A 25,189-nucleotide genomic window follows, 5' to 3' on the forward strand; every position below is an offset into this window, starting at 1 on the left:
TAGGTAGACCAGAGATAGGGGTCTTACCTGGAACGTCCAGTAGTGGGTGCGGAGAGGGCATTCAGCAGAACGGAGGGCCTGGTCCCATGATGGAATTCAGATTGGCCTGGGGACGCTCAGTGGTCTTTGAAAAGGAGAGGGGGCACACCCGGGAACAGAGCCGGGTTTCAGCACCAAATTGAAGGGAAAGCGAGGAACCAGAGACTGGTAAGCAAGAAATGAGACAGAGACCAGGCAGAGATACACGTGAAAGTTTATTGTCAGAACTGACAAATAAAGGCCATCTCTCTATAGGAGAGAGAGGCAAAACAGGCTTGGGTTCCTGGACTTTTATGAGGGAGGCTCAGGAATCAGAGCTGGGCAGGTCCTAATGCAGGTGATTAAGGGTTGGGTTAGTCTGAGGGAGTGGTGCTTCTTTCTCAGGAACGCCCTTGGGTGGGAAAGTGAAACTTTTTCTTAAAAGGGCTGTCACTTAAGATAGCCATCCAGACGCTAAGCAAAGCCCTTACACACACAATACATTTCTGAATCTTGCGCTTCACTACCTCCACTAGATCCTCCTTTGACTCTTCTACTACCGTATTTACTCCTCTTTCAAGATCCCGTCTCAGGTAGTAAAACCAGAGTTTCCGAAGCAATTACTTAATTAACAGCTTCGAGTTGACAAGGTGGAGCCCCGCCCCATGGGAGGAGCTAGCGCCACGGTGCCGTATTAGGTACCTGGTGGTTAACAAATGAACCCTTAAATCTTTTCGGCGGAGCAAGACACACACAAAAGCCCAATCAGAGGCCGCGGTTCTAGGCGTCCGGAGGGGCGGGGCCAGACCGGCACCTCCCACCTCCCAGCCTCCCGCCGCGGCCCTCCGAGCCTCGCGGGCTTCGGAAGGCCCCGCCCCCTCGCCAGGCGCGGCAGCTATTGGGCGGTGCGCTTCTCGCCGTCACCTCGGTTGCTGGGAGAGGGAGGGCGGGGGCGGGGCCTGCGGTGGGCCGGGGCTGAGAGAAAGGCTGGGAGGCGAGGGCGCGCTGGGGCGGATTCGAAGAGAGCGCGGCGGTTGGCGAAGCGGACCGGCGCAGCCTCCTCCGTGCGGGGAACGGTCCCCGCTGACAGATCCCCTTCTTCCGGCCGCGCCACCCGGGAGGCGGGTCTCCGGGTCCAGAGGCGGCTTCCTCTGCCCGGTTCTCCCTCCCTCTCTCGCTCTCCGCGGCTTGATTGAGCGGCCTCTGAGGAGAAGGAGGTCGTCGGAGGCGGCGGGCGGAGACCGCGCTCCCCCTTCCCCGGCGGCGGCGGCGGGGCAGGACAATGGAGGTGGCTGTGGAGAAGGCAGCGGCGGCCGCGGCTCCGGCGGCGGCCGCCGGGGGGCCCTCGGCGGCTTCGAGCGGAGAGAACGAGGCCGAGAGTCGGCAGGGCCCGGACTCGGAGCGCGGCGGCGAGGCAGCCCGGCTCAACCTGTTGGACACTTGCGCCGTGTGCCACCAGAACATCCAGAGCCGGGCGCCCAAGCTGCTGCCCTGCCTGCACTCCTTCTGCCAGCGCTGCCTGCCCGCGCCCCAGCGCTACCTCATGTTGCCGGCGCCCATGCTGGGCTCGGCCGAGACCCCGCCGCCCGTCCCCGCCCCCGGCTCGCCGGTCAGCGGCTCCTCGCCTTTCGCCACCCAAGGTGAGAGGCGGGCGCGGGGGGCACCCGGAGACGGAGCTGCTGGAGGCGGGCGTCCTTGCGCTGCGCGACCCGCTGTCATGTCGCCGCCGCCGGGGGTGCGCGGCGGGGGAGGGGCGAGGAGGAGGGTCTGAGTCGGCGGTGACATGGAGGGCCCGCGCGCTCTGCGGCTCGCCTCGCAACTTCCACGGGCGCTGGGGACTTGGCCGCGCCGCTGCTGCTGCTCAGCGTTCTCCTTCGGGGCTGGGTGGCCTTTGCGACCCGCACTTTTGCAGAGCTCTGGCGGAGTCTCCTGTACTCCGTTTCGCGGATTCTTTGCCCCACTGCATCTAGTTAACTGCTACCCGTTGCCTCTGCAAAGCTTTGTCCAGGTCCATATGATCCTAATCATCTCGTATATACCCACGTTATTTGAGCTGGAGGTGGGGGAGTTGGGAGGGATGGAGATTAAGTGATGGTGACTTTCTTTGATGATTGATTGCAGATTGAATGCCGTCTGTTTCCTATCTTGCATGTTTGGGGTTCTTTACCTTAATGAGTTCGCAATCCTCTCCGCTTCTGCTGGGGACAAAGAAACCTAGAGACGGTGGTTTGTTGTCTGTTTCTTTCGAAGGTTTTGTTTTTGAGACAGTGAAGGGTAAAGAGAAATAAAACAAAGTAATTTGGAGATGCAGGGTTTTCTTGTATTTTGTAGGCAATGACTGTAAGTTACTACTGTTCTCTTTGTAGTGTTTGTTACTGGAAAATGAGACTTTTGACAGGTAGTTCCCATTGCTAACGTTAACAGGTTTGAAACATTTAAAGTTAGAACAGTAATTGTTTCTGGTAGAGCATTTTAAATTTAAATAGTATGACAAATATTGGAGCACATCCTTCAAATAATACAAAGTAACTGGAAAAGGGAAATCACTTTTAACCTAAACTGGTTGATTTAATTTGAGATAATATGCTAATCAAGTAGTTACACTAGGTCAAGGGATGTATGAAATTGATGCTTTAAATAGATTGTGGTCTTGAATCCATTTATCTTAGCAACAGTCTCTATTTGTAGGAGACAGTTTTCTAAGGGTCTCTATTTCTAGGCTCTTGCCAGTGAGGTAACAACCTCTCTTTGTTTCTGTTTTGTTAAGGATGTTGTATAAAGAACAGTCTTTATAAAAGATAGTATCTCCCACCACAGCAAAAAGCAGGAATATATGCTATGTGTATACAGTTATATGCTATACAGTTTAATAAAAAAAAAAAAATGTCTTCCTCTGAAGCCAAAGGGTGGGCTTGCTTATTGCCCACATTAAAAGATTAGGGTTCCCTAAGCTTAGTGTTCCTCTTCTGTAACACAACCCACTGCCTGTGTAGATATCAGTTGACTCTCTTCACTTTGTCCTGTGGGAACTGGGGCTCTGGGAACCAGTGCAAAAATGTGGATACTTTGGCTTATGCTTTTGCTACAAATATGCTATTGCTGTCCCTTTCTTCTATCACTGTTGAGAGCCACAACCGAGTCAAGATGGTGCCTGGCATTTTGCCAGAAGGAGTGGTTGAGAAGTAACTGCCAGCGAGCCATTAAGATGATAATTAAGTTAAGCTGTGTATAATTATTAAGATAATAACTGATTGCTGTAACTGGATGATGCTAAATTGAAACAAGCTGTGTATTCAGTTGTGTATATAAACCTTTGCTGTCCGGCAATAAGGCGGCTCCTGCTACCTCGGGTGCCCACTACTTTTTGAATTCTCAGGGAGTTCCCCTTGAGTTCCCGTGGAGTTTGGGCAATAAAGTAGTTCCTGTTTGAACCTACAAGTGGCTCATGACCTCCCGGTTATTTTGTGCCCAGCCAGACTATGGCATATCATCATCTTTGAAACTGGTAGGCTGCTTCATTAGCATGCAAGTATGAAAGTTGATAGAGGTAAAACTTGTATCTTAATAAAATTCTTAATTTTATGTTAATTTTTTGGAGGTGCTGGGGATTACATAGCCTCATGCATGCTATGTGGCTTTTACCATTGAGTTACACCCCTACCCTTCTACCCCCAACTTCAGCCCTAGTTCTTAATTCTTAAACACATTTTAAAGTTTCTTTAACAGTTGTCCCTTGGTAGCTAATGGACTTGGTTCCAGGATCTCCATGGATAATAAATCTGTGGATGCTCAAATTCCTTATGTAAAATAGCCTCATGTTCGCATATTATCTATGCAAAACCTTCCTTATACTTGAAATAATTTCCAGATTACTTATACTGAATACATTGTAAATGTTATGTAAATAGCCATTGCAATGTAACATTTAGGAAATAATTTTTTAAAAGTACATGTTCACTACAAACACAGTTGGTTTCCCTCCCCCCATATTTTTCAGCTCTAGTTGGTTGAATCCATGTGTCTCGCCCCACAGGATCAACTGTATTTAAATTTTAAATAGTTAAACAAGTGGCCAACTAAGATCATAATTTTGCACAGTTTTAGAAATAAGATTTATTTTAGAATATAAATAATAAGAGCTATGATCCTCAATTCTAAGACAGGTTTGAAATTCCAGACTTTTTTGTGTAATTCAGTCTCTAAACCTTTTTGTTTTGTTTTGTATTATAAACGAGAATTCAAGAAAAGCATTAACTTGGATGATAATGGGTTTTTTTTTGTTTGTTTGTTTTGTTTTTGTTTTGTTTTTGGTACCAGGAATTGACTCCTAGGATGCTTTACTGTGACATCTCTCCTACCCTTTTTTCTATTTTTAGAAAGTTGCTATGGTTGGCCTCAAACTTGTGATCCTCCTGCCTCAGCTTCCCAAATTATTGGGATTCTGGCATGTGCCATCACACGAAGCCACAACACAATTATTTTAGGCCAGAGAAGTTGATACTCTTTTTTGATTTAGATAATCATTTTCAAACTTTAGCATTAATACAGCCACTTAATAAGTATTTAGATTTCTAGGCCCCTCCCTCCAAAGAACCTGATTCTACCTAATGTGACATAGTTTCATACTTCTAGAGCATAATATTAAACTCAGGTATTTCTTTGACTCAAGCAGCATTGTGTTCCAAAGTACATTTGACCATAGAGTTTTGTTTTTGTTTTTGTTTTTTCTTTGTGTGTGTGTTGGGGGTTAGGGTTCTGGGGATGGAATTCAGAGCCTTGTGCTTGCTAGGCAAGCAATCAACCACTGTGACCCCATCTCTCATAAGAGAATTCTTCAGAAAATTAAGACCTAAATTCGAGGATAAGAATAGTGGTTCTCAGCAGTATCAGGTCTAGATTCTATAAAATACTATTTTATAGAAATACCATTTCTATAAAATACTATTGGTGCTTCTTTTTTTTTTTATCCTAAATGGGTTTCATGAAAAATAAATCCTAAAATGTATTTTTCTTTAAAAAAAAATCAACATGATTTTGACTTCATTTTGTGATGGAGAGGACATGCTAGTTAAGTGCTCTGCCATTCAACTTCACCCCCACAATATGATTTACTTAAAACTAACCACAGCACGAAACTACTTTAAAAGTGTAATTTATAGCTGGGTGAGGTGGTGTGCATCTGTAATCCCAGTAGCTGGGCAGGCTGAGGCAGGAGGATCTTGAGTTCAAAGCCAGCCTCGGCAAAAGTGAGGGGCTAAGCAACTCAATGAGACCCTGTCTCTAAATAAAATACAAAATAGAGTGGGGATGTGGCTCAGTGGTTGAGTGCCCCTAAGTTCAACCCCCAGTACCTCCCCCCAAAAAGTGTAATTTATAAATGTTTAAATTTAATTACATTGACCACCAAGTCCTTATTGATAACATTTGTTCTAAAACCTTGGTCTAAACTCCTTTTCTAAGACTACATATTGAAAGGAAAAAGGGTAAGTGACCACAAGCTAAAGTTGGATGACCACTTCAGCCTTGTCTGTCATTTTTGTAGTATGTAGTTATATCCAAAATAGAGACAAGAGATTAGAAAAGGTTTTTGTTTTTGTATGGAAAACATACAAAGTTGTTAAGTTGGAAACAAACTCACATTGGAGAAATGTTACAACATTGTGCAGTGTTTTGTTGTGTTGACATACTGCTCAGCCAAAGAAGAGCAAACTGACCTATTTTTAAAAATACTGAGAGCATACTTATTTTACTCTACCTTGACATCATTTGTCAAGGTAGAGTAAAATATAAAAATTCATCAGTTTTCTAAGACATTTATTTATTGTGGGGATTAAACTCAGGGACCTGTGCATGCTCGGCATGTGTTCTACCACTGAGCTATACACACCCCAGCTTCCTAAAACTTTTTTAACTGTCAGTTTACAGTATACTTAACTATTCTGTGAGCTGATCTCTTCTTTTGGTTCTTGGTGAAACAGTATAAATCATCTTTTTTGACTAAAAGATTAAGTGGCAAAGGATTTAACAGTATTTAAGATCGTTAGGGGACTGGGGTTATGGTTCAGTGGTAGGGCACTTGCCTAGCATGTTTGAGGCACTGGGCTCAATTCTCAGCTCCACATATAAATACATAAAATAAATAGTCCATTAGAAATAATTGATAGATATTTCTGTATCAGTTCTATATGAATTCATTCACTTGTTTTTGGAGATTGGTACAATAGTCCTCCTTTACCTGAGATTTTACTTTCTGTGCTTCAGAAAATACCTGTGATCAACTCCAGTCTGAAAATATTAATATGGAAAATTCCAGAAATAATTCAAAAGTTTTTATATTACGTGCTGTTCTGAGTAGCATAATGAAATCTCACCCTGTTCTGCCCGGGGCATGAATCATACCTTTGTCCAACATATTCGTGCTATATATGCCACCAGACCATTAGTCACTTAGAAGCCCTCTTAGTTATCAGATCTAGTATTGTGGACATGTAGCCTGATATTATATTACATCATAGTGCCTGTCATTCATCTCACTTCCTTTCATCACATAGGCATCGCATCATCTTAAATCATCACAAGAAGGTTGAGAATAGTACACTAAGATGTTTTGAGACAGACACCACATTCGTGTAACTTTTACTACAGTGTATTATAGTACAGTCTTTTAATATTGTTAATCTCTCACTGTGCCTAATTTAATAAACTTTATCATAGGTACATGAGTATAGATAAAAACATAGCATATAGAGGCTCAGGCATTCACTGGGGGGTCTTAGAAGTTATTCCCCAGGGATAAGGGAGGTACACTGTATAAATATCTATATAAAAGTCTTGGTGTGGCTGTTTTTTTATTTCCTTGGGTAAATACTTAGATTTGGAGTTTCTTGTTTATATGATAAATGTATGTTTAAACTGGTATACTATTTTATACTCCCTCCAGCAATTCTCACCAGAGTTGATTCACATTCTTGTCAGTTTAAGTATTTTAGTCTTTTAAAAGTGTGGTTATTGTAATTGGTATGCAAGGCTACATAAATTTTTTTCTTTGCTAATAAGCCTCTTTTCCTGTGCTGACTGGTCATTCTTAAATTTGTTTTTTGTAAGATTTTTATTTAAGTCATGCACATTTTTATAAAAAAGTAAAAATGATGTATTTTTGAATCCTGGTACTTTGTAATATACATGTATTGCAAGTGGGTTTGTTGATGTTGTTCAACAACCTCACTCTGTGATCTCCTATTCATTTTCTTCATGTCTTTTTTCTTTTTAAAAAAATATCTTTATTTTTATGTGGTGCTGAGGATCGAACCCAGGGTCTTGCACATGCTAGGAAAGTGTTCTACCGCTGAGCCACAACCCCAGCCCTTTTCATGTCTTTTGATGAGCTAAAGTTTTAAATTTTAGTGTGTGTGGGGGATTGAAGTCACGGGCACTCAACCACTGAGATACATCCCCAGGCCTATTTTGTATTTTATTTCATTGAGTTGCTTAGTGCCTCCCCATTGCCAAGGCAGGCTTTGAACTTACGATCTCTCTGCCTCAACCTCCTGAGCTGCTGGAATTACAGACATGTACCACTGTGCCCAGCATGAAGTTTTAAGTCCAGGTTTTTTTTTTTTTTTCTTTTATGATTAGTGGTTCTCCTAACAGTTCTTTGCCTCCCTTGGGTTTACTAAGATTTTCTCCACTTTTTTATTTCATTTTTATAATTTTAGTTCTGTAATATTTATATTCTATAATCCATTTAGAGAAATTTCTGTGTAAGGTAGAATTCATAGTTTTAAACAAATGTTAAGAGTACTATTAGAATAATTCTTATTATTTTAATTTTTTTGTTAAAAAATCCACTGATCATATATATGGTCTATTTTTATACTCTCTCACCTGCTCTATTGATCTACTCATTTAGCTAATACATGGTTATGTTTTGTTATCTTGTTTGTTTTTTGAGTATTGGGGATTAAACCCAGGGCCTTAGAATGCTAGCCAAGTGTTCTACTACTGAGCCACATCCTCTGCCCTTTCTGTTTTTTATTTTGAGACAAGGGTCTAAGTTGTCCAGGCAACAACTTTTAATGTCTTTAAGACCTGAGAAAAATCTTTTTTTTTTTTTTTTTTTGGTAGTACTGGAAATCAAACTTGGGGCTTCATGCTTTATTAGGCAATTGACTCTGTCATTGAGCAATATCCCAAGTCTTTTTTTTTTTTTTTTTTTTTTTTCATTTTTGAGATAGGATCTCACTGAATTGCCCAGGCTAACCTCTAATTTTTGATCCTGCTGTCTCAGCCTCTCAAGTTGCTGGGATTACAGGTGTGCACCACCATACCCTGAAAACTCTTCTGTTTTAATTCATGCTTTTCTTAGTTACTAGAGGTTTGCCAACTAACTTTTGGCTTTGCTATTTCTATTGTTGGTCTCTCTTCTAGATGTACATGTAATTTTCTCTGTAAACATTGTGTTAATTGCTTGTAACAAATTGTGTTGTGCTTTTATTAACATGACTTTCAAAATCATTTTTAATTTATTTTGTGACTTATTCTGTGATTGATGGATTGCATAGAAGTAGGAGTCGGGTGTGGTGGCACAGGCTGTAATCCAAACTACTCAGGCTTAAGCAGCAGGATTGTAAGTTCGAGGCCAGCCTGGGCAATTTAGCAATACCTTATCTTAAAATAAAAAAGACTAGCGGTATAACTCAATAGTAGAGTTCCTGCCTAGCATGTGCAAGACCCTGGGTTCAACCCCAGCACTTCGAAAAACAATAACAAAAAGAAATAGTATGTTAATTTGTAGGTATGTAGATGGCTTATTTATGATCAGAAAACATACTTGGTAAAATTTAACTCTTTCAAAGTTTATTGAGATATGTTGTCTTAGCATATTGTCTATTTTGGTGAATGTTCTATGTATATCTGAGAATAATTTAAGGTCCACAGTTATTAGATATAGTGTTCTGTCAGATCAGTTTATAGTGTTAATTCTGTTTTTAATTTTTTTTATTTATCTCTTCATTGTGGTACTGGGGGTTGAACCCTGTATTTTGATCTATATTCCCAGCCCCTTTTATATTTTATTCTGAGACAGAGTCTTTTTAAGTTGCCCAGGCTGACCATGAACTTGGAATCCTCCTGCCTTAGCCTCCCACGCTGCTGGAATTGTAGGCCTGTGGTGCCTATAGGATTATAGGCACCACACCCAGCCCTCGTTCTTTTTTGAGACAGTCTCTCATTATTAATTTTCTGAGGTTGACCTCAACTGGCTGTCCTCCTGCCTCGGCCTCTGAAGTAGTTGGGATTATAGGTATGCATCATCATGCTCTGCTTCCATGTTTTTATTTTTAACCTTTATATTGAAAGTTTCTTTTGTAGATATCATTGCCTTTTTTTATCCAAGCTGTCAATTTTTTTTGCTTTTATTTATTGAATCCATTTATAAATTTATGTGGTTATTGGTATGTTAGTTTTAGGCTATCATCTTTTTATTATTTCCTCTTTGTTCTGCTTGGCCTCAGTATCTTTGCTTCTCTCCATCCCCTTGGTAAAACTTTCTGTAATCTTGCTTTGCATATGCTTGGTAGCCTTCAGCCAAGGATTTGGCAAAACCCTATGGCAAAACCCTATGTAAACTACCAGTGCTCTTTCTCTCTTCAACTTCCTTCTTCAGTGCTTTGCCTTATATATTCTATTTGGTTCACAGCCCCAAATTCTTGTTGGTTTTTTAGTTATGTTCTGCTTTGGCTGTATTCCCTGCACAGTGATCAGAAAATAGTCCCCAGTGAGAGCATAAAGATGTTTGCCAGTTGGGGGGACTAGTCTGAGTATCCCTTTTCCAGAGATGACAGTATTGCATTGCCTATTGTTTGTTGCCTGGAAACAGTTACCTCAAAAAAAAAAAAAAATAAAAATAAAAATAAATTATCGATAAAAAAAAAAAGTTACCTCATATATTTTTCTTAGTTATTATACATATGATTCTTGAAAGGAAAGTATTTCTCAGTACTAGGTACTCTATGTAGGTGGGAGATTGATGTCAGAAGACTTTTTAAATTGCATTGTTGATATAACCACATATGGATGATTTGCAAACTATTGGAAGTACAGGAGTAAAATTCTATGCATATAGATGATAGTTTAACTTAGTGAGGTCATAATGAAAAATTTAAAAAAAAAACTTTCTTTAAATCTTAGATCTTCAGATTTCTGTTTCTTTAATTTTTCTTAGAGACCTCACCAAGTTAAACTGCCATCTAAATGCATAAGGGTCTTAAGTTTTCACTGTAAATATGACTGCTGTCTCTCAAATTTTATTCCTGTACTTTCAATATACATTAGACCAATAATCTTGAAAATGGGATGGATGCCACATTATACAGTAAATATAACCCACTGAGGTATAGAAAATCATTAGGATTTAGAAATTAAGCTATAATGTACTTGATAACATAAATTATCACTCTCACAAGAATAAGCATGTCAAATGGCTACATTTTACTTATGCTTTAAGGAGTATTCTGAGGGGAGGCATCAAGGCCAAACAGTAGCTTTGTGTGGGTTAGAGAAAAAAAAAAAATGCCCTGTTGGCATATGTAGACCAAGGGATGCATGTTATAAGAATGTGGACCTCTATTTGCCTTCAAGTCAGGCAGTCTCTGGTGTACTATACAACCTATCAAACTGTACAGAGTTGCCCTGAAGATAGTAACATTTCTATATAGCAGATGCTGTTTCTTTTACCCCCACTGTCTAACATAATTTATATATGCTTGAGTAAATAGATTTATTTTGCTGTACTGGGGATGGAACACATGCCACACTCTATAACTAACTAAGCTACATTCTCAGATGTACCCCCACTCCCCGCTTTTTTGGTTTTTTTTTTTTTTTTTAATTTTGAGACCAAATCTCACTAAGATGCCCAGACTGACCTTGAACTTGTGATCTTCCTGTCTCAGATTTCACAAGTGGGTGCCACCATGCCTGATTGGTTTATAGTTTGTTTGTTGTTTTATTTTTTGTTTATTTTTTATAGTGGGGATAGAACCCAGAGATACACTACCACTGACCTACATGCTCAGTCCTTTTCATTTTTTATTTTGATGTGGGATTTTGCTAAGTTGCTGAGGGTCTCACTAAATTGCTAAAGCTGGCCTAGAACTTGTGATCCTCTTGCCTTAGCCTCCTGAGTCACTTGAGATTACAGGCATGCCCCACCATGCCTGTTGGTTTATGGATTTTTAATATGTTTTAACTAAGATGTCTGTCAAAAGATTCAAGATTATGGTAAATTTTACCAAGCCTCTGGCATAAAACCCCTAACCTTATTTCCTAGGGAACTCCCATAGGGAGGTGGCTCACAAAAGTCCCTCAATTTCAGCAGCCCGGAAAGTACCTAAATTGGGGCACATGTAAAATAGCAAGAAAAATGATCCTGAATTCCAATGAACATCCTAGAGGTATTATAATTCCACATAAGTCTGTAATCAAGGTTGAGTGTTGATGGCTTGAGGCTGTGTCGGTTGGGTAATAGAGAAGGTTGAGCCCAAAGCCCAGAGATATCAGGGATGTGTGTTTTTGTTTTGTTTTGTACTGGGGATTGAATTTAGGGGCACTTAGCCACTGAGCCACAGACAGGGTCTCGCTGAGTTGCTTAGGGCCTCACTAAGTTGCTGAGGCTACCTTTGAACTAGCAGTCCTTGTACCTCAGCTTCCCTAGCCTCTGGGATTACAAGTATATGCTACTGCACCCACAGGGATGCTCATATTTAATGACTTCAGAGTTGTGTATATGATATGATACCTGTCACTCCTGGGGACTTGAATACTTAACTAGCTGACAAGGAGATCCATGTCCCATAGAAAGTTATAACTATAGCTGTCTCATGTTTCATTTTATTACCTGTATGGAATTGATGGTAGTTGTAGTTTTCCACCAGTCTTGAATCATTTGAATCTTTGAAGTCTCATTTTCAGCTATGATAAAGATAATATTCATTTGCAAACAAAATAGCTTTAGAGTGGCAAAACTGGCACTTTATAGGCTCTCTGTCTGTGAGCTTGAAAGCAGTGATTAACCAGATCTAAGAAGAAATGAGCCTACAATTTCAAAATTAACAAGAAGACTCTGAAATCAATAGACATGCTCTTCAACCATGCCTTAAGTGTATTTCGTGTCTTAGAATATTAGTTGACAATAGAGATAAGCTTGTTGTGGTTGACATGAATTTTAAAATTTATTATTATTATTTTTGTTACCAGGGATCCAACCTGGGTATCTTTACCACTAAGCTATATCCTAGCCCTTTTTATTTTTTTTATTTTGAGGTAGGGTTTTTTGGTTTGTTTTGGTTTGTTTTTTTGTACTGGGGATTGAACTCAGGGATACTCAACACTGAGCACATCCCTAGCCCTATTTTATATTTTACTTAGATACAGGGTCTCACTGAGTTACTTAGAGCCTCACTAAATTGCTGAGGTGGCTTTGAATTTGATCGTCCTGCCTCCATTTCCCGAGCCACTAGGATTACAGACAAGCCACTAGGATTACATGTGAGCACCACCATGCCTGGCTTGAGATACGGTTTTGCTAAGTTGCTTAGGACCTTGCTAAATTGCTGGTCTCAAACTTGAGGTCCTCATGCCTTAGCCTCTCAAGTTGCTAGGATCATAGGTGGGGCCACTGTCTCAGGATTTACATATATGTGTTTTAGATGACAATTGTAACTGAATGCTTTTTTTTTGGTGTTTGTGTGCTCAGAGTCCAGGGCCTCATGCATGCTAGGTAAGCACTCTACAATTGAGCTACATACCTCAGCAATTTGCTTTTTTTTTTTTTTCCTTAGATAGAGTCTCCCTAAGTTGTTCAGGCTGGCCTTGAATTTACAGTCATCTTGCCTCAGCCTTCGGAGTACTTGGCATACTCCACCATGCCAGGCTAAAGATATTATCTATTCAAACAGTATAATTATCAAATTCAGGAAATCTGGCCTTAGTACAACAGTATTATTTAATACATAGACCATAGTCACATTTTGCTGGTGGTTCTAACAATGTCCTTCAAAGTATATTTATTTAGGAATGAGGAACAATTGTCGGGATCCAGAGCAGATTGCCAGCGAGTTCCACAGAATGAATTTTGTGGACATGTTTCAGAAAGACAAATGGAGATTTTAAATTCCACAGGTGTAGCACTACAGTGAGTCTGGCTGTGCCTTCAACAAGTTCTGGTATTAGGTCTTTGGGGAAAAAATTATTCTTCCGTACTCTTTTTCAGAACTTTACATGAGGAAACATGTGATGCCATTTTGTCCCATTATTAGTGTTGGCTTTGATCACTTGTTTAAGGTGTTACTGCCAGATTTTTACACTTGAAAGATATCTTCCCACCCTCTTTGTACTTAGTATGTAATCCTCTAGGAAATCATTTGGGTTTGCATGAATATTCTTCTACCAGAAAACATGGATTCAAGTTGATATTTGTGTCCTTTGACATGCCCCCATTTTTAAGTACTCTAAATTTTTGGAAAACCAAGAGTTTATTTATCTTGTGTGTTTTTTGTTTGTTTGTTTTGGTGCCAATCTTGTTTGTTTCTCCTTAGAGCCCTAGTTCCTTATTTTGATGAAGTTTAATTTTTTTTGTGTGCCATTTCTAAGAAATCTTTATCTAACACACATTTTCTCCTGTTTTCTTCTTGCAGTTTCATAGTTGTAAGTCTTATTATTTAGGTTTATGATCTATTTTGAGTTAATTTTTGATGAGGTATTTTGATCCAAGTTAAGTAGCACTATTGTTGTATAGGCATATATCTTCATCAAAAAATTAGTTGTAGTCTTGCACAGTGGCAAATGCCTATAATTCCAGTGACTTGAGAGGCCAAAGCAGTTGGATCACTTTTTGAGACTAGTCAATCAATTTAGCAAGACCCTGTCTCAAAATATTTCAAAGAAGAGCTGAATATGTAGCTCAGCAGTAGTAAAGCACTCCTACTATGTTCATTCCCCAATATCCAAAAACATCAGTTGTAGAGATATATGTCTGTTTATTTCTGAAATTTGTTCCATTGACCTGTTTGTTTACTTGCACTAGCATCATTCCTTTAGAGTTTGTGTACATACTATCCACAACCCAGTTGTGCCAGAGCAGTGGGATAGGTTGTCAAGACACCCAGAGATGGAATGTGAGACATGAGCTTTATTGAAGGAAAAAAAAAATTCTTATAGGGAATGTCCAGTGGCAATGGTCTGGATAAGGAGCACCTCTGCTTCTCATGGTACCTCATTGCTTCATATGAAAGTCCAGTGGTGATGGGTTGGACAAGTAGCACCCGTTTTTTAGACAAGATTGGGTGTGTTGATGGTGATATGGCCATTCTTTACTCTCCTGTACTTTGCTAAAAAGTAGCACCTCCATCCCTCATGCTGCTTCTGTGATTTGTCCAGAGGCAGTTTGCTGGACAAGAATTTATACTCTCCACTGTGTTCAGCTCCATACCAGTTACCAAAAAGAAGAGGTTTATAGGTTAGGCAATAGAAGCAGCCACATCGTTAGCTTAGCTTGCTTTGTCTCATTGTATGACCAGCATCCCAAAGAACTTGGCATGTATGCAAGAAAGCAGCTTTCTACAGATAGTACTAACTTGCCCTACTTCCCAGCATACATGAGAGAAAGCCACTGTCCTTCATGATAATGTTTATCTGGTCATTCTGGCTTGGATTCATTCTCATTATTCCCTTACCTTGGCTAGGTTCTTGGGAACAGAGAGGAGGGCACTTCAGGGACATGATGTTTTACTGACCTTTTCTGTAAAGATGACATTGTGTATTAAAGCTAAGAGATCTTATGCCAGGAAAGCAACAGGAAAGAGATTCTTCAAGGATATCTTGTTTCTAAATGTAGGACTGAACTTAACAACAGGGATAAGGGGTAACAAAGTAGCATGTATTGTTACATACTCTGACATTGTATCTATCATACAATTATTCAGAAGTATAATAAGGAATGTAGTTGGCAAATCCATCCTGAAGACATTCTTAGTGAATAATAAGTTCCACACAACCAAGGATGACTTAATAGGTTCATTGATTGCTTTATAGAAATTAACCAAAGCATCAAAGAATATTATTACTTTAATAGTTGCTGGGGGAGTGTGGTTTGAGAGGAAGAAAAGAACTAATTTCTGTATTGTTCATACTAGGTAATCAGTAGATAGTCTCTAACAAAGAGAGGACTAAGGGTATCATAGATTAAAAAGAACAAAACCCCAAAACTTTCTAGATGCAAAAAGAAATGTTTAGAGAGAAGGGGTAGAGAGCAAGAAACATACATAGTGAAAAAATTTACCTACTCTATGACAACATCCAGACCATATTAATTGTGTCAGGTTAACTAACGGCAAAACTCAACTCAGTGTTGTTCACAAAATATAGAGCCACAAAACCAAAAGACTCAGGTTGAGTAAGATGTTGAACAGAGATATACTAGGCAAATAAAATGAAAATAGAGTTCATAATTTTAATGGGAAAACTTAGACCAGAAGTCTTTAAAGAGACAGGACATAGTACTAGGCAAACACTCTACCACTGAGCAACACCCCCACCAGACAACTTTCATTTTTAAAAAAAGTTTCAGCCTTTGAGAATTGGGAGCACACATGGATAAGGAACATGTTAATAATCTTAAGGCCTAAAATCCATCTTGGTTCAAGATCAAGTGGACAAAATTTCATAAGGCTATTGAAGATCTAATAACATATGCATGCAGTAAAAGATGGTAAGATCCACTTTCTGGTAAATGCATGTGGAACATTTGAGAAATTGTATGTGGGGCGGGCGGCGGTAGTTACTGGAGATAAAACCCAGAGGTACTTTACCCCTGAGCTACATCCCCAGCCTCCTTTTTTGCTTTGAGACATCATCTTCCTAAGTTGCCCAGGCTGGTTTTGAACTTGTGATTCTTCTGCCTCAGCCTCCCATGTAGTGCATATGACTTATTGTTGAGCTTCAAAGAAAACTTTAAAAAATTTGTTCCCAAAATAGATGTATTATTATATTTTGGCATTATGCTTTGGGGGTAAAACTGAAAATAAGACACTTTACTGCCAGTGAGAATGCATAATGGTAAAAGTCCCATGGCAATGAATTTGGTAATATCTAGCAAAATTGCAAATGTACATTTTTGTTGCTCTAGCACTCTACTTCTAGGAATTTATATCAGAGATAACAATTGAAAAAGTGTAAAATAAGATGTGCAATATTATTTGAGGCAATTCTGTTTGTAGTAATGAAAGATTGATGTTACCAGCAGTAGATGACTGGTGAATAAACTTTGGTATATCACTGCATAGGTATACTGTTATCTATTGAATTTCAGGAAATATAAGTGGGCTTGTAAAGGTGCAAGAAAATATATATTTTATATTACCTTTTGTGGAAGGTAGGGCAAAATGTGTGTGTGTGTGTGTGAATTTCTTAGTCTTATCCACTAAAAGAAGAAATAAGTAGAAGAGGACAGAGAGAAGTAGCTCAGTAGTAGAGCCCTTGCCTACCTAATTTGTAAAGTCCTAGGTCACTGAAAAAAAATAAAATTGAAATGTGAGAAAAAATAAATATGTGCTTATATTTAAAAAGAAACAGTGGAAGGATAAATTTAAAAACAAAACAAAACAAATGGCTACCAAAGGGGGCAAAAAAGAACAAGACAAGGAATTAAGAATGAAAACTAGACCGCTGTAATAAAACTTACATTGCAGTATTGACTTTGGAATCATGTAAATACTTTATGTAACTAGACCAAAAAAAAAAAAAAACCACCAAAACAAGTAAGTCATCTATTGTTTCAACCAACCCCCAAAATCAAGTGAACATTGTTACATCTCAAACAGATAGTTATACCAACAATCAAAGAATTTTTAAAAACTGATTTTAAATCACAGTATTACTTGCATGCTATATCGTAAGCACAAAAAGAAATTTACATTGTATGTGTGTGGTGGAGGGATGTTACTAGGGCTTGAACTCGGGGGCACACCACCATTGAATTACATACCTGGCTCTTTTATTAATTTTCAGACAGGATCTATCTGTTTCCAAGGCTGACCTCAAACTTGCTATTCTCTTGCCTCAGCCACTTTAGTAACTGGTATCATGGGCATGCACCACTATTCCTAACCAGAAATCTTATATTTAAGATTATTCAGTGTAAACACCAGGGGTTATATTGGTATGGTTATTTTGAAACTATTTATATTTCACTTGTCATAAAACATAAATAATTATGTTGATGTCATTAGGCAGAAGAATTTACAGGATAATTATGAAGGAAAGTTCTAGGATGGCAGACTGCAGCAGGCTTGGGAAAGATTGGAACTGCAGGAAGGACTTCAGATTTCATTCTTCTGAGGAAATGATTATAAACTCATGAATTACTTGCTATATTTGAATGTATTGAAAGGGATTTACATTTCTGGTGGAAAATTTGATGCTGATTTAGTGATAAATACCTAAAAACTAAGAAAATTAGAGGGGAAAAATGCAAGCAACTCAATTACAAGAATGAAACTGTTTGAGAATGGGGTATAGTTTTAATATGCTCTGCAGCTCAATTGTCAATATAATCAAAAGTTCATAATATATAAAATGTTTGATTTAAGCCTGGTGTAGTGGCACATGCCTATAATCTCAGTGACTCTGGAGGCTGAGGCAAGAGGATTGCAAGTTCAAAGCCAGCCTAAGTAACTTCATGAGACCCAGATAAACTAAAAGAATTCAGTCATAGTAGTTTGAGAGGGGAAAGAAGTTTGTATGGGAATTATCTATCAATCTTGTATTATAAGCTTGAACAGGTCACTCCTGATTTTTGTAATAACTCTTGGAGTACTATAACTTAAAAAGAACTTTCTGCTACAAATAGTATGATTAATAAAACAAGTGGGAAACTCCTTAGGATATTAGAATGGTCAAGGGTTTTGTTTGTTTGTTTTTGTTTTTTGTTGTTGTTTGTGTTTGATAAGACCCCAAAAGCACAGAAAAGAAAAGCAAATATAGACAAATGGGATTACTTACATCATACTAAAAAAAGCTTAGCACTGTAAAGAAAACAGTCATCAGAGTGAAGAGACAACCAACAGAATGAGAGAGAATGTTTTCATACCATACTCCTGAGAAAGGATTAATATCCAGAAAGTATAAGGAACTTTCAAAAACAAACTTTAAAAACTCACCAAAAAGTAACCTGACTTAAGAATGGGTGATACACCAAAGGAGAAAGTCGTGTCATTCTTGACAAAAAAAAAAAAAAAGAGGAGGATAATAAAACATCATGTCCCTGGAACATTTTTTTTTCATTCCCAAGAATTCAGTCAAGTCAAGGGAACAGTGAAAGTGGGCCTGGTCCTGAATGTTCAGGTAAGTATTATCTTAAATAACATTTGACTCTTTCACACATACTAGAAACATAGTGTTATAAGTAGAAAGCTGCTTTTGTACACATATGCCAAGTTCCTTGTAAAGCTGGTCATACTATGGGACAGAGTGAGCTAATTATGTCACTGTTTATGTAGCTGACCTATAAAACCCCTCATCATGTGGTAATCAATACAGAACCAAGCACTGTGGAGAAGGTAAGGGCTGCTAGTCTAGTTGATAACCCCTGGACTTTGTGGCAAAATGCCTTGAGGACAGGGGTGCTACTTGTCCAGCCCACCATCACTAGACCTTCCTGTAAATAGTTTACCATAAACCTATCTCACACACTGTCGCAGGATGTCTTTGGTCCTTTGGCAACTGAAGCACAGCTAGGCTATGGGCCTGACAGTTCTCAGAAGAGGACATACAATATAGATAGCCAACAGGGATATGAAAAAATGCTCAACATTGTTAAATGGGGAAATACAAATCAAAACACAATGAGGTGTCACCTCATACTAGTAAGGATGGCTATTATTGGATGGGGGATTTGACTCAGTGATAGAGTACTTGCCTGGTATATGCAATGACCTGGGTTTGATCCCCAGACCACCAACAAAAGAAAAAAAATGCTCTTATAAAAAAGTGGTTAACAACTGCTGGTAAGGAAGTGAAGAAAAGAGAACCCTTACATACTGTCATTGGGAATGTAAATGAGTATAGCCATTGTGGGAAACAGGATGGAGTTTCCTTAAAAAAAAAAAAAAAAAATTAAAAACAGAATTACCATATGATCCAGTAATTCTTCTCCTGGGTATTTTCCCAAATGAAATCAGTATGCTAAGGAGACTCTGTATTTCTGTGTTATTGTGCCACTATTCACAATAGCCATAGATGGAAACAACCTAAGCATCCATCATCTGATGAATGGATTTTAAAAATGTGATATACACACACACACACACACAATGGAATGTATTCAATAAAAATGAAATAATGTCATTGTGACAACATGAGTGGAACTGGAGATCATTATGTTAAGTGAAATAAACCAGGCACTGAAAGACAAGTATCATATTTTACTCAGATGGGGAATAAAACAAAGAGAGTTGATCTCATAGAAATTGAGAGAATGGTGGTTATCAGAGGTTGAGGAAAATGGTGGAGGAGTGGTCAGTGGGTACTAAATTCTACTTAAATGGAGCAAGGGATTCTTATGTGCTACTTTCATAGTAGAGTGAGTGTAGGTGACAGTTGTATAGTATTTATTTCAAAAAGCTAAAAGAAGTTATTGTAAATGTTTTTACCTTAAAGAAATGATAAATATTCAAAAAGATAAGTGTTTAACCCTATTGTTTAAAAAATATTACAAATACATATGAACTACATGGTTTATTAAACCATGAGCTGAAACATAACTCAAAATTTTCATTTATGTGAATTCATAGAATTAAATGGACAACACATAAATCCATAATTTAAAAATTTTCCTGAACACTAGTCATGCATCAAGCAATTTTTTTAATAAATGACAGTGGAATGCATTATAATTTTTATTACACATATACAGTACAATTTTTTCATATCTCTGGTTGTATATAAAGTATTTTGATACCAATTCATGTCTTCATACATGTACTTTGGATAATGATGTCTATCACATTCCACCATCCTTGCAAACCCCTTGTCCCCTTCCTTTTCCTCCCATCCCTCTGCCCTATCTAGAGTTTGTCTATTCCTCCAATGCTCCCTGCCCCCACCCCACTATGAATCAGCATCATTATCAGAGAAAACATTCAACATTTGTTTTTTTGGGAATGGCTAACTTCACTTAGCATTATCTTCTCCAACACCATCCGTTTACCTGCACATGCCATGATTTTATTCTCTTTTATTGCTGAGTAAAATTCCACTGTGTATATTTGCAACATTTTTTAATCCATTCATCTTTCCATGGTGTATATATGCCACCTTTTTCTTATCCATTCATCTACTGAAGCACCTAGGTTGGCTCCACAATTAGCAAGGTTGGTTCAACATACAGAAATCAATAAATGTAATTCATCGTATCAATAGACTCAAAGATAAGAATCATATGATCATCCCAATAGATGCAGAAAAAGCATTTGACAAAATACAGCACCTTTACATGTTTAAAACACTAGAAAACTTAAGGGATAACAGGAACATATCTCAACATTGTAAAGGCTATCTATGCTTAGGCCAACATCATTCTAAATGGAGAAAAATTGAAGGCATTCCCTCTAAAAACTGGAACAAGACAGGGATGCCCTCTTTCACCACCTCTATTTAACATAATTCTTTTGAAACACTGGCCAGAGAGATTAGACCAAGGAAACTAAAGGGATACACATAGGAAAAGAAGAATTCAAATTGGCACTATTTGCTGATGATATGATTCTATACCAGGAACCCTAAAAGTTCCACCAGAAAACTTCTAGAACTAGTAAAACGAATTCAGCAAAGTAGCAGGATATAAAATCAACACCCATTTAAAAAAAAAAAAAGGCATTTCTGTGTACCAGTGACAAATCCTCAGAAAGGGAAATGAGGAAAACTACCCCATTCTCAATAGCCTCAAAAAAAAAATGAATAAAATAAAATAAAATACTTGGGAATCAACAAAAGAGGTAAAAGATCTATACAATGAAAACTACAGAACCCCAAAGAAAGAACTCAAAGAAGACCTTAGAAGATGGAAAGATCTCCCTTGCTCTTGGATAGGCAGAATTAATATTATCGAAGTGACCATACTACCAAAAGCACTATACAGATTTAATGCAATTCTGATCAAAATTCCAATGGCATTCCTCAGAGAAATAGAAAAAGCCATCATGAAATTCATCTGGAAAAATAAGAGACCCAGAATAGCTAAAGCAATCCTTAGCAGGAAGAGTGAAGCATGTGGCATTGCTATACCAGACATTAAACTATACTACAGAGCAATAGTAACAAAAACAGCATGGTATTGGCACTAAAACAGACTGATAGACCAATGGTACAGAACAGAGGACACAGAGACTAACCCACAAAACTACAATTATCTTATTTTAGACAAAGGCACCAAAAACATACACAAGAGAAAAGATAGCCTCTTCAACAAATGGTGCTGGGAAAACTGGAAATCCATATGCAACAAAATGAGATTAAGCCCCTATCTCTCACCATGCACAAAACTCAAACTCAAAATGGATCAAGGACTTGGGAATTAAACCAGAGACTCTATGTCTAATAGAAGAAAAATAGGCCCTAATCTCCATCATGTGGGATTAGGCCCTATCTTTCTTAATAAGACTCCTGTGGTACAAGAATTAAAACCAAGAATCAATAAATGGAATGGATTCAAACTAAAAAGTCTCTTTTCAGCAAAAGAAACAATCTGTGAGGTAAAGAGAGAGCCTACATCTTGGGAGCAAATCTTTACCCCTCACACATCAAATAGAACACTAATCTCTAGGCTATATAAAGAACTCAAAAAGCTAAGCGCGCGCACACACACACACACACACACACACACACACAATCAATAAATGGGCCAAGGGCCTGAACAGACACTTCTCAGAAGATGATACAATCAATCAACAAGAATATGAAAAAATGTTCATCATCACTAGCAATTAGAGAAATGCAAATCAAAACCACTCTAAGATTTCATCTCACTTCAGTCAGAATGGCAGTTATTATGCATACAAACAAGAATAAGTGTTGGCAAGGAGTGGGGAAAAGGGTACACTCATACACTGCTGGTGGGACTGCAAACTGGTGCAGCCAATATGGAAAGAAGAATGGACATTTCTTGGAGAATTGGGAATAGAACCACCATTTTACCCAGCTGTCCCTCTCCTCGGTCTATACTCAATGGACTTAAAACATCATACTACAGGGACATAGCCACATTGATGTTTATAGCAGCACAATTCACAATAGCTAAATTGCTTTTGGCTTTTTAAAGCAGTGTTTCTCTTGCTCCTGATAAATTTTGAGTACTGAGGTATTTTTACTGAAGAACAGAGAAGTATGTAAATCTTCACCTTAATATCAACTTTATATGCCCATGATCAGTTCTTATATGTTCTTGTTAGCTGAGATGTTTATCAGTATTTGGTATTAATCTTTTTATTTTTTGGCAATATTTCAGGTGCTTCTTGTGAACTTTTTTTCCTTAAGTACTACTAAGGTTGACTACCTTTCATATTCATATTCATACTGACCATTTGGATTTCAGCTTTTGTGAGGTTCTTCTTTAAGTCTCTTTTCTCAGTCCACTTTTTGTTTTGATTTTTGTTGTTTTGGGACTATTTCTTTAAAATTTTACAGGAGTTCTTTTATATTTGTACTAACCTCTCATTCTGTTTTTCTTTCTTAGTAGGGTTCTTTGAATGATACTTAATTTTATAAATTTGCCTTTGTGCTTTAGTCTTAAAGAATCTGTCTATATCCGAAAGTTATACAGTTATTTTCTTCTAAAAGCAGTATAGTTTGCCATTCATGTTTAGGTTTTTGTTTGTTTTCTTTTCTCTTTTACTCTTCATTTGATTTATATGCATGGTGAGGGTTGGAATCCAGTTTCATTTTTTACCAGCCCCATTATTGAAAATTCCATTCTTCAATTTTCTGTACTGCCATCCCTATTAATTATTAATTATTTAATATGTACATAAGTTTGTTTCTCATCACTTCAATCTGATTCTCAGGCAATTCTGATCTAGTGGGCTGTTAGGCACTCCTCTGAACCACTACAGTAATTTGTCTTTGTAGTAGGTTTTGATAGCTGGTAAAAACAAGCCATAATATAAACCCCCAACATCACCTGTATTTTTCTTTAGAAACATCTTTTGATTGTTTTCATTGTTTGAATTATATACATTTTAGAATTCACCTTTCAAATTCCAACCCCCACCCCCCCCCAAAAAAAAAATTACAGAATATTGATTGGGATTGTGAAAACTGTTAAGTCAGTTTGGAGAGAGGTTTACATGTTTGTAATGTTGAATTTTCTAGTCCAGAGCCATGATTTTTCTTGTTGTTTTTGTTTGTTTTGTTACTGGGGATTTAACCCAGGGACACTTTACCACTGACTTATACCTACAGCCCTTTTGTAATTTTGTAAAATTTTTATTTTAGAGAGAGGATATTAAGTTGCCCAGGCTAGCCTCCAACTTGGAATCCTTGGAATCCTGCCTTAGCCTCAAGACTCGCTGAATTACACGAATGCACCCTCATATCTGGCCTCTGTTAGGTTTTCTTTAATGACTATTAAATATTTATAATTATTCCTATGGGGATTTTACACATTACTTAGGATTTTCCTTAGATATTTGGTAGGTTCTGATGATTCTATAAATGGCATTTTAACATTATTTTTACATTTTACCTTTTTATTCGTGGTCAATATATTTAACTATGTAACTTCTTTTTTTTTTTTTTTTTTTTTGGTACTTGGAACTGATCCCAGGGATACTATACCACTGAACTACATCTCCAACCCTTTTTAAAACATTTAATTTTGAGACAGGTTCTTGCTAAGTTGTTGAGGCTGACCTTGAATTTGTGATCCTCCTGCCTAAGCCTCTCAGGTAGCTGGGATTACAGGTATATGCCATTCCACTGTGCCCAGAGAGAGATATAACATTTAAATTTTTTTTTCCAACAACTTTGTTTAATCACATTCTAGTAATTTGCCTCACTCATTTGGCTTTTTCTATGTGTATAATCATAACTGTGAGTAACACTACTTTCATTTCATCATTTCTAATTCTTAAACCTTTTTCTTACCTTTTCATGCTGCCTAAACTCCCCAGTACATCATTGAACCAGTATTCCTATTGTTTTAATAACCTGCTGTTCAACTCACTGGTGAGAGAATTTCCCCATAGTATCATGAAGGGGGCCTAACACCTAGTACTCTACACTGGACAGATAAAATCATCAGTAGTTTATTAATTACATATACTCATAACCCTGGAGAGAGGAGGACAACACATTGCCAAGCAGAACTACATGGGTTATCACATAGTGAATGGGGACTTTGGGGAGGTGAACTTCCTATATAGTATCATGACGGGGGTTGCCCCTTGATTTCTTTGGGAGGAAGTGATTGGCGTGATTGAATAATTCTATAGGCTGACTGGAAACTGAATCTGATAATCAAGGATAAGTAGAAACTGTGCATAGTCTTGTTAATAAACAAAGACTATTTGGTTAGGAGACATTATCTGTGGAAGTAGAGTAAGGAAGAGAACTTGTGATTAGGCTCTTCAAGGACCTAACAATTTTATCAAGTTTAAGGCAGCATATAATATTGAGTATAAATTTAATGCTGTATACTACCCCATTTATTACTAGTATTCACAGAGGGGTACAGTTATGTATGTGTGTATTTTTAGGCATGAATATATGTTTTAAAAAGCATGTACCTTTTCTGTATCTAGCAAAAGCATATTCTTTTTTTCCATGTAATCTGTTATGTGATGAATTCTAAGATGGATAAACTGAGATCTTGTTCCTGTGGTTAAATCTAGAATTCCAAATTGTTTTATTCTTATGGGACTATTATTGATTTCTATTCTTGATAACCAGAATAATCCATTGTGACTTGTGGTGAGCCATTTTGCTGCGCTGCCTTGTGTGGGTGTTGGCTTAGTTCTTGGATAGTGACTCAGTTCCTTGTGGTCGGCCAGTTCCTGGAACAAGCAGATATGATAATGTACTGAGTGTTCTAAGAACCGGTAAATACTGGTAAGAACCGGTT

At 38.1% G+C, this 25,189-nt stretch overlaps 1 protein-coding gene across 3 annotated transcripts in view; it reads left to right on the top strand.

Annotated features, from left to right (window-relative positions):
• Positions 1-706: 706 nt before the first annotated feature.
• TRIM24 (tripartite motif containing 24) overlaps positions 707-25,189 on the top strand; it is a 100,670-nt gene continuing 76,187 nt past the window's right edge. For 2 of the 3 annotated variants that reach the window (XM_081284026.1, XM_081284027.1), the window contains exon 1: positions 707-1,658. In XM_081284026.1, coding sequence (XP_081140152.1) covers positions 1,301-1,658 — 358 coding nt within the window. In that variant the 5' untranslated portion in view covers positions 707-1,300. The remainder of the gene's footprint in view (positions 1,659-25,189) is intronic. The other variant, XM_081284025.1, reaches the window with a different exon arrangement.

Source organism: Spermophilus citellus (assembly GCF_964194105.1).
Source record: "Spermophilus citellus genome assembly, chromosome: 3".
Taxonomy (NCBI): domain Eukaryota; kingdom Metazoa; phylum Chordata; class Mammalia; order Rodentia; family Sciuridae; genus Spermophilus; species Spermophilus citellus.